Below are 11,060 nucleotides of genomic sequence, written 5' to 3' on the forward strand. Positions count from 1 at the left end.
TAGGAGACTGTCTCATCCTCCCACAATGCAACATGCTAAGTATTTCCAATCCCAGAAGCCATGGCACATGTCGGGCCTCCTGCTCCTCTCTGTCTGTACAGATCTGTTCATTAATCTACAAATAAACGCTTAATGAATTCTGGATAATTACATTTATAAATCTGAGCTATAAACAAATTATATGATGATGATGATGATGATTTTCTTGCCTGGATTGCCCGTGCCTGAAGCTACTCTAATACATGGAGGCCATGAGGTCTGGAACAATGGGGACTATTTAGGACCTGCTCCTCCTCATCACAGACAGACTCCATTGTTACTAGGGACATTCCTACTCCTACTCTCATTCTCCCCTCCCCCCCAGAGACGCTGGGGTCACAGGTCAACGACTCCTTCAATAGCCCTCCATCCTTGGGGTACCACAGGGAGTCTGCAGGACACAATGATCCCCCCCCTTAGTAGAGGCGCCTGCTGACTGCTCAGTGACCCCAGGCCCAGACTCCTGTCAGCTCTGTCTTATACAAACATTCTCTATAACCACCCAGGAAACAATACAGGCGTGGAATAACAAGTGATGCAAGCAGAAACCGCTGCACAGTCATATACAGCAAGCACAGGGATGGCATCTGCTGGCTATGGGACATTGGAGAACTCCTGCCGCTTACTTTGGGTTTCTGTTTCTCTCTATTTTAAAGGGGTACTCCAGCCAAAAAAATAAAAAAAAATCTTTTAAATCAACTTGTGTCAGAAAGTTATATAGGTTTGTAGTTTACTTCTATTAAAAAGTTCCAGTACTTATTAGCTGCTGTATGTCCTGCAGGGAGTGGTGTTATCTTTCCAGTCTGACACAGTGCTCTCTGCTGCCACCTCTGTCCATGTCAGGAACTGTCCAGTCTAGGAGAGATTTTCTATGGAGATTTGCTGCTACTCTGGACAGTTCCTGACATGGACAGAGATGGCAGCAGAGAGCACTGTGTCACACTAGAACAAATACACCACTTCCTGCAGGACATACAGCAGCTGATAAGTACTGGACGATTGGAGATTTTTTTTTTTTTAAGACGTAAATTACAAATCTCTGGCACTTTCTTTTACCAGTTGATTTGAAAGGGAAAAAAAATGCTGAAATACCCCTTTAACATCTATGCTTGATGTCAGTGAATGGAAACATTCTTGTGTACATCTAGTGACTCTGAACCATCCTTTCATAGCTGAGGGTTTACTACAACTGTATCAAGTCTAGACAATCCTCTAAATAACCCGGATGCCAGAATGATACATTTACGGTGCAATGACACACTAGTAGTGAGCTGTTAGGACAGGAGACAGAATGGGGCTGAGGGGGTGTTTCCCTTAGAGTGCGTTCACACCTACAGGATCCGCAGCAGATCCGCAGCAGATTTGATGGTGCAGATTTGATGCTGTGTTCAGTTATTTAAATGAAATCTGCTGCGGATCTGCTGCGGATCCGCTAAGGGCCCTATTCCACCGGACGATTATCGTTCAGATTATCGTTAAATCGTTCGAATCTAAACGATAATCGTTCGGTTGAAATGCAGTAACGATTAACGACCGAACGAGAAATCGTTGATCGCTTTATAAGACCTGGACCTATTTTTATCGTTGCTCGTTCGCAAAACGTTCGCAAATCGTTCGCATTGAAAGACATCGTTCAGTCGTTCGCAATAGATACGAACGCAATAGCGAAGAAATACGGAAGAAGAAACGATCGCAATTACGATCATAAGTAACGATTATCGTTCCATGGAAATGAGTGAACGTTTTCAGGTCTTTCGCAATAGCGGTCGTTTGAGATCGTTAATCGTTAACGATTATGCTAACGATAATCGTCCGGTGGAATAGGGCCATAAGGGTGGTATTACACGGAACGATAATCGGCCGAATTGGCCCGATTCGGCCGATTATCGCTCTGTGTAATAAATGCAATGATCAGCCGATGACAACGATCATTGGCTGATCGTTGATATAGGTTAGAACCTATTTTCGTCGGGCGCCGACCGCGCACCGCTGCGTGTAATAGCGGTGCGTGGCCGGCGACTAACAATATACATTACCCATCCACGTTCCAGGGCTGCTCCTGCCGTCCGCTTCTCCCGGGGTCCCACGCGCTCTCTAGCGTCACAGAGGCCTGTCAGCTGATAGGCCGCCCAGCCAATCACAGGCCGCGGCGGTCCCGACCTGTGATTGGCTGAGCGGCCTACCAGCTGACAGGCTGCTGTGACGCTAGAGAGCGCGCGGGACCCCGGGAGAAGCGGATGGCAGGAGCAGCCCTGGAACGTGGATGGGTAATGTATGCCAGTTTAGCAAGGGCTGCAAGGACATCGGTAACGATGTCCTTGCAGCTCTTGTCAAACGATTATCGGGCCGTGTAATAGGTCCAGTAAACGAGCAACGATCTAGCAGATCGCTGCTCGTTTACAGGTATTATCGGGCCCTGCTCGGCCCGTGTAATATTAGTGTGAACGTACCCATACGGAGCATTGTCTGGGCTCGATACAGTTATAACAGACCCTTAGCTGTAAGAACAATTATATTCTGTACAGGTTTTTAGCTTGGCTTTAAAGGGGTACTCCGGAGAGTAAACAAATTCAAATCAACTGGTGTCAAAACGTTATACAGATTTGTAATTTACTTCTATTTAAAAATCTCCAGTCTTCCAGTACTTACCAGCTGCTGTATGTCCTGCAGGAAGTGGTGTATTCTTTCCAGTCTGACACAGTGCTCTCTGCTGCCACCTCTGTCCATGTCAGGAACTGTCCAGAGCAGGAGAGGTTTTCAATGAGGATTTGCTACTGCTCTGGACAGTTCCTGACATGGTCAGAGAACACTGTGTCAGACTAGAAAGAATACATCACTTTCTGCGGGACATACAGCAGCTGATAAGTATTTGAAGGCTTGAAATGTTTACATAGAAGTAAATTACAAATTCATATAACTAATGCTGCGTTTACACGGAACAATTATCGTTCGAATTTTCGCGATAACGATTGCTTTTGAGCGATAATCGTTCCGTGTAAAATGGTTCATTTTGATCTTTCAACATGTTCTCAAATCGTCGTTCATCGTTTGCTAAAAATCCGCAGATCGTTTCATGTAGACGGTCTTTCAAAGATTCACCCTATGTAAAAGATGGGCTTAAGCGATCTTAAAAACAATCGCATTAACGATTTTTCTTACAAATTTTCTTACGATTTTTCTTACGATTTATTCGTCTAAACCCTGATCGTTATAAAAACCAAATCGTTGCTTCAAAATCGTTAAACGATCGAAAACGATTCAAAAACTTTTTCTTCTTCCGGAGTACCCCTTTAAATATGGATGTTCCTATTCATCCTCTTATACAGGGTATGGATAAATACAGTATATAATCCAGAAAGTCTGATAATCCAGCATAATGTGGGATGTCTCAGGACCAGGTGAGCAGAGAGAAGAACATTCTCCTAGAATTTTTTGATAATCCAGAATATATTAGCTGCCCCTGATCTGTGCTGTCATTGAGAGGTACGGGGGTCTCTGGTGAGTCTGGGCAATAGGTACACTGCAGCCCCCCAATAACCAGTAGGCCATAGAGGGGGTCCAGGCAGTAGTATTACAAGGACACCAGGGCTTCTCACAGTCCCCTATAAGGAGCGGCTCTGATTTGGTATCAGTTATTATTACACCTAAGGTAATGGCTTAATTTCTAATATAATGAGAATCCTCTGTGTGTCCTGAGACACGTTACATAAGACTGTGATCACACAGGTTGGACTTGACCTGGATTCTGGTGCAGATTCTGATCTGAAATCAATGTCATATCCAGCGGTAACCTTGAAGGGTGACAATAAGGACTCTTTACAGTTCCTAATACTCTGTGCATTTCTCACTATAGGGTGGTACTACACGGAACGATTATCGTTCGAAAAATCACTTGGATTTGAAAGATAATCGTTTAGTGTAATAGCAGACAACGATAAAACGCTCAACCAGAAATCGTTGGTGGTGTAATAGAATTTGGACCTATTTTTATCGCTGATCATTTGCAAATCGTTCGTATGGAATAAGACGTCAATCGGTCGTTCGCAGTAGCGGCGAACGTGGTAATGACGACAGGACGAACGCAATAACGATCATAAGTAACGATCATCGTTCCGTGTAATTGCGTGAACGATTTTAGGTCGTTCGCCATAGCTGTCGTTAATCGTTCATTGTCGAAAAATCGCTTTGTGGAATAGTACCCATAGGAAACTCACCTGATGCAGGGAAGAGATGAGCAACTTGTTGCTGTGGATTCCACAAAGACTGGAGTGCAATCAGGTTACGGAAACACTATTTAAAGTGTCACTGTCGTTTAAATTTAGTACAGGCGATTTTAAGAAACTTTGTAATTGGGTTTATTAGCGCTCCCACATATCTTCATGGTTCTCTTATGGGGAGGGGAGGGGGGGGGGTGAACGTAGATGAGGCACCAAAACAGGACAACAAAGAGTTAATTTACAGCTACATCATGGGGCTATCTCCTCTGAAGTCAGCAATGACCTCTCTGACCTCTGAATACCGGCTTTCACACAGGTCCTGCTGTGTAATCCTTTGTTCTCTGCTGGTGACAAATCTCCCTCCTCCCCCCTCCCCTCTCCATAGAACAGACAGAGGCACTTCTGATGCAACAAGTTGTGATTTCCTGATAATGAGCAGTGAATGAGAGAGAAGGGAGGGGGGGACTGGGGAAAGTCTTTTTGAATGCAGATAATGGCATATTTGCCTAATAAACCCAATTACAAAGTTTCTACAAATAGCCTGGACTATTGATTTCTGCATTAAAAAAAAAAAAAAATACAGTGACACTTTAAGGGGGAATTATTATTGGGATCACTACAAGGAATCTGCACTGAAATTGATGGGTTTGGCAGAGGTCTCTGAATTCTGCCATGTTGGATTATTACACCATGTGTGAACATACCCTTACTTTCTAAGGACATGAAGGGGTTACAGCGATAAGTCAGGATATGAAATCGCTGTAGTAGGAGGCACAGCCCTGACTCATCCTTCATATTACTACAGCCCATAATACAGCCTCTGTGTAGTGTCCTGTAATAGTCACCACCGGACCACGGCACAGACTGAACCGCAGTGATCAGCCAGAGAAGCTGTCACCTCTATCCTACATTCCTCAATAGGGGGCAGCACTGAGCAGAGATGGGGCTATCCATTAGGGCCCTACTTCACCGGACGATTATCGTTCGCACAATCGTTAACGATTAACGATCTCAAACGGCCGCTACTGCGAAAGACCTGAAAATGTTCACTCATTTCCATGGAACGATAATCGTTACTTATGATCGTATTTGCGATCGGTTTTTTTTCTTCGCTATTGCATTCGTATCTACTGCGTACGACCGAACGACGTCTTATTCAATGCGAACGATTTGCGAACGTTTTGCGAACGAGCAACGATAAAAATAGGTCCAGGTCTTATAAAGCGATCAACGATTTCTCGTTCGGTCGTTAATCGTTAACTGCATTTCAACCGAACGATTATCGTTTAGATTCAAAAATTTAACCATAATCTGAACGATAATCGTCTGGTGGAATAGGGCCCTTAGGGGCCCTATTAAATCGTTAAATAGCTCGAATCTAAACGATAATCGTTCGTTTAAATAGCAGTTAACAATTAACGACCGAACAAGAAATCGTTGATCGCTTTATAAGAGCTGGACCTATTTTTATCGTTGCTCATTCGCAAAACGTTCGCAAATCGTTCGCATTCGTTCGGTTGTTCGCAGTAAATACGAACGCAATAGCGAAGAAATAACGATCACAAATACGATCATAAGTAGCGCTTATCGTTCCAAGTAAATGAGTGAACGTTTTCAGGTCTTTTGCAATAGCGGTCGTTTGAGATCGTTAATCGTTAACGATTATGCGAACAATAATCGTCCGGTGGAATAGGGCCCTTATGCTGCGTTTACACCAAACGATAATTGGCCCGATCGTACGATTAATAATGTCGGAGTAACGTTTTTTTTTTTTCATAACGGTCAGCGTTTAGACGGTACGATATATCGTACGGAAATTCGTTTTGCGATCGTTTTGCGATCGCTTAAGCCTATCTCACACATTGGATAAATCGGCGAACGACTGTTTACACTGAACGATCTGCAAATTTTTTGCGAACAACGATGTTAGAACATGTTGTAAGATCAAAATAAACGATTTCTCGTTCGTCGTTTGATCGTTCACAGCGTTTACACGTACGGTTATCATTCGAATTCGATCGTTATCGTGCGAATTCGCACGATAATCGTTCCGTCTAAACGCAGCATTAGTCACAGAGTCTCCCAGATGTCACAGCTCCACAATAAATAGAATGGACATCTGGTGAATTGTGAGGCTACTCAGCTGTTGCAGAACTACAAGTCCCAGCATACACAAAGTCTGCAATCTTCATAGCATGCTGGGAATTGTAGTTTACCTTGTCTCCGCTAATCTTTAAAAGATATTGTCATAGCTTGGACTGGATGGTGTTCTCTACAGAAAACACAACACGGGTGACAATAAAACGCCAAGGACAGAAACATGGAAAACTCTCATGTGACCACATCCAGGAGGGGCGGGCGACGTGACCCCCACACCAGGTGGTACAGTCTGACAGTTCCCTAATACATTGGCGGAGGGGGGGGGAGGTGGTGTTCCCGCCACTGATCTAGAACATTTATGGACCTGATATTCTAGACCAGGAGGGGTCAAACCTGCGGCTCTCCAGCTGTTGCAGAACTATAATTCCCATCATTCCTGGGCAGCTAAAGCTTTACAGCTTTAGCTTTGGCTCTCCAGGCAAGACGGGAATCGTAATCCTGTAACAGCTGGAGGGCCTGAGTATGACACCTGTGTTCTAGGCCTTATTGGCTGAACGTTCCAGATCATTTAGACCAGCTGGACCAGGGATGAGGAACTTTGGCTCATCAGCTGTTGCAAAACTACAACTCCCATCATGCTTGGACAGAATCTAGAACAGGGGTGTCAAACTCAGGCAAAAACTACAAAACCCATCATGCCTGGGCAGCCAAAGCTTTAGCTTTGGCTGTCCAGGCATGACTGGATTTGTTGTTTTGTAACAGCTGGAGGGTCTGAGTTTGACACGTGTGATCTAGAACATCCAGCTAATAAGGTCTAGAACAGAGGTAGGGAACCCTGGCAAAACTGTAACTCCCATCATGCCTGGCTGTCCAAGCATGATGGGAGTTGTAGTTTTGGAACAGCTGAAGAGCCAAAGTTCCCTATCCCTGATCTAGAATATCAGGACCATGAATGGTCTAGAACAGAAATGTCAAACTCAGGCCCTCTAGCTGTTTCAAAACAAAAATTCCCATCATGCCTGGACAGCCAAAGCTAAAGCTTTGGCTGTCCGGGCATGATGGGAATTGTAGTTTCGTAATAGCTGGAGGGCCTGAGTTTGACACTTCTGGTCTAGAAGGGAACCATAAATGATCTGGAACGTCCAGCTAATAAGGTCTAAAACACAGGTGTCAAACACAGTATTCTAGATCATTAATGCTTCCATTCCAAACCATTAATGGGCCTGGCATTCTAGATCATTTGTGGTCCCAACATTCTAGTCTATTCAGTTCCATTCATTGGCCCGACAGTCTAGACCAGGGGTGACAAACCGCAGCCCTCCAGCTGTTACAAAGCCGATTCTGCTTTGGCTGTCCAGACATGATAGGAATTGTAGTTTTGCAACAGCTGGCGGGCCGCAAGTTTGACACCCCTGCTCTAGACCATTCTTGGTCCCAACATTCTAGACCAGTTATGGTTCCATACTGGGCCTGACATGGTAAACCATTCATAGTTCAGTCGGGCATTCCGGATCATTCATGGACTGACATTCTACATTCCTCAGCCAAAGCTTCGTCTGTCCAGGCATGATGGGAATTGTAGTTGTGCAACAGCTGGAGGGCCGAAGGTTCCCCATCCCTGCTCTACCCAATAGCAGCAATGTTACCCAACAAGAGCAGGGGGCACCACCAGGGGGCGCTGCTGTCATTGTCTCCTCTGGGTGCCCAGGTCCTGTATAGTGAGGGGTGTAAAGGCAGGACCCCCCTCCCATTTACCTCTTGCTATGAAGCCCCCTCTACTCTCTATGCATCTCTGCCTGTAATCATCTCATTGATTCCCCTCGCCTTCTGATTACACTAGGGGACTAATACTTATGCAATTTATACTATGTGGATCAATACAATGTACAATTTATAGCTTGGCAATGAGGAATCAATAGCGCAGCGGTCATCTGGCCGGGGTAATACCTTCACATCTATGAGCGGTTCCCGTCACCCTGGACGCTCACAGGTCCCAAGCACCCTAAGGGCACGGTGGGGTAGTAATAAGGTGGGTGTGGGGTGGCGGTCCCTCTACACCCAGCCTGTAACACTCACCCACAGCTCTACAGACGCGCTTTGATGTCTCTAAGAACAAACTGTACAAAACAGATAGTAAAGGTCATGGACTGGTTAACCCTTCGCGGCAGGGTCTGGAGCTGGTGAGGCATCTATAGAAGCATCCGGACTCTCTCTTATATATTCTATCTAGCTGTGGTTATATCTGAATCTGGAAAAGCTGGGTGATCATTACAGAGGCTGGGGACTGGGGGGTATATAGAATGCAAGAAAAAGCAGTATACGGCTCATGATTACAGCTCCTGAGAGAGAGGTCACCCAGCTTTCCCAGACGTCTGAACAGCAAGTCTAGTAATAGTCTACTGCTTCATGTTCTGGTGTCTGGGAAAGCTGGGTGATCATTACACAGGGTTGGGGATTGGGGAGCCTATATGGAGAGTATATAGAATACAAGAAAAAGCAGTATACGGCTCATGATTACAGCTCCTGAGGGAGTGATCACCCAGCTTTCCCAGACATCTAAACAGCAAGTACCCCTTCATGGCTAAGCAAATCTGTTCTGGCGTATGGGAAAGCTGGGTGATACCCCTTCATGGCTAAGCAAATCTGTTCTGGTGTATGGGAAAGCTGGGTGATACCCCTTCATGTCTAAGGAAATCTGTCCTGGGGTCTGGGAAAGCTGGGTGATACCCCTTCATGCCTAAGGAAATCGGTTCTAGAGTCCGGGAAAGATGGGTGATCATTACAGAGGCTAGGGATTGAGGAGCCTACAGTCACCCAGCTTTCCGGGACGTCTGAACAGCAAGTACCCCTTCATGTTTAAGGAAACCTGTTCTGGTGTTTGGGAAAGCTGGATGATACCCCCATTGTAAGCTGTGTATAAGGTCACCCAGCTTTTCCAGGTACAGATACTAGCTTGGTAACTACACACCCAGACATGTCTTCCATTCAGGGGTGTCAGAAAGCTGTGGCAACCCCTTAGGGAGCCGTCATGGAAGACATATTGATTGTCACCCAGCTTTCCCAGAAACAGATAGAAATAAGATAGGGCTTAGTAGAAATGCTGAGAGTATGACGGGAGCGGAGACATCTCTGTGCAGGTCACATGATGGCGGCGGGTGTCGTCACTCGCTGGTGTCTCGGGAATAACTTTACGTTTCCGTCTTCCCTCAATTACATACTTGGCAGCAGATCCAAGTAAACACGGTGCCCGGGGGCAGAAACTTTACAGAGTGCTGACTGACCTCTGTCTGAGCACCTGCCTGTATAATCCATGCCCGGGGGACTACAACTCCCATCATGGTACACAGAAACACAGCATATTGCCAGGACCAGTCATGGGTGGGTTGTTGGCCGTCCCTGGGTCACGAGTGGCAGCAGGCTGCAATTAATGGGCCCATGCTGGGAGTTGTAGTTCCACCACAATAGTTCAAGGGGTGAACCAAGCTGTGACTGCCAGATCTAAAGAGGTTCTGCAGCAGCAGTGCCCAAGAACAAAATGCAGAGTGGAAAGAACACTTTGCCCTAGCGTCTGGGGTACTACAACTCCCAGCATGATAATGTCTCCCTGTTAGGGGCTGTAGAGCCCTGATACATTGATTATTCATAAGATATTAACCCATAAGCTGCCGACATAAACTAGTTACAGTAGAGGCAGCTGGATGAGGATGTGCAGGATGATGGACAGCTCTGTAGCCATGGAGGTTCTGCAGCAGCTGTGCCGTAATCTGAGACCAGTGATGGTGTAGCCCCCCACCCCCTCTGTATGGGATCAGCCAGGATGAGGGGGGTCTGTACCTTGCAGGTTCTGCACCCTGATGTCACTGATCTGTCCTATCAGCTCCTCGCGCTGGAACCAGTCCCACTCGTGTCCGGCCATGGGTGGGGGCAGAAGCCGCGGTGTGTGCACGGCGCCCGGCGGCCACTCTCCAGCCGACAAGTTCACCGAGGAAGTGGAGAGAGGAGCGGAGGGAGAGCGGCTCCTCCTCCCGATCCTGAGTGGGCAGGAGGCGGGGAGACTCCACGTGTGCCCGGCCTCCTCTGCCAGCTGTGCCCGCAACCCTGCCCGACATCCCCCGCCGGCCCTGGAGCACTGACCCCGTGTCTACTACTCCTGACAGCGCCCACCCAGGTATATTACCCACCTGTCCGGGTACTGACCCTGTGTATACTACTCCTGACAGTGCCCACCCAGGTATATTACCCACCTGTCCGGGCACTGACCCCGTGTCTACTACTCCTGACAGTGCCCACCCAGGTATATTACCCACCTGTCCGGGCACTGACCCTGTGTATACTACTCCTGACAGTGCCCACCCAGGTATATTACCCACCTGTCCGGGTACTGACCCTGTGTATACTACTCCTGACAGTGCCCACCCAGGTATATTACCCACCTGTCTGGGCACTGACCCCGTGTCTACTACTCCTGACAGTGCCCACCCTGGTATATTACCCACCTGTCCGGGCACTGACCCCTGTATACTACTCCTGACAGTGCCCACCCAGGTATATTACCCACCTGTCCGGGTACTGACCCTGTGTATACTACTCCTGACAGCGCCCACCCTGGTATATTACCCACCTGTCCGGGCACTGACCCTGTGTATACTACTCCTGACAGTGCCCACCCAGGTATACTCCCCACCTGTCCCGGTACTGACCCCT

General features: G+C 46.9%; 1 protein-coding gene across 1 annotated transcript in view; it reads right to left on the reverse strand.

The window, feature by feature from the left end:
• CLMN (calmin) overlaps nt 1-10,343 on the reverse strand; it is a 69,489-nt gene extending 59,146 nt beyond the window's left edge. Inside the window, exon 1 of the mRNA XM_069950559.1 lies at nt 10,191-10,343. Within this exon, the coding sequence (XP_069806660.1) occupies nt 10,191-10,272 (82 nt within the window). The 5' untranslated portion in view covers nt 10,273-10,343. The remainder of the gene's footprint in view (nt 1-10,190) is intronic.
• Between the last annotated feature and the right edge of the window lie 717 nt (nt 10,344-11,060).

This window comes from Dendropsophus ebraccatus, chromosome 13 (genome assembly GCF_027789765.1).
Source record: "Dendropsophus ebraccatus isolate aDenEbr1 chromosome 13, aDenEbr1.pat, whole genome shotgun sequence".
NCBI lineage: Eukaryota > Metazoa > Chordata > Amphibia > Anura > Hylidae > Dendropsophus > Dendropsophus ebraccatus.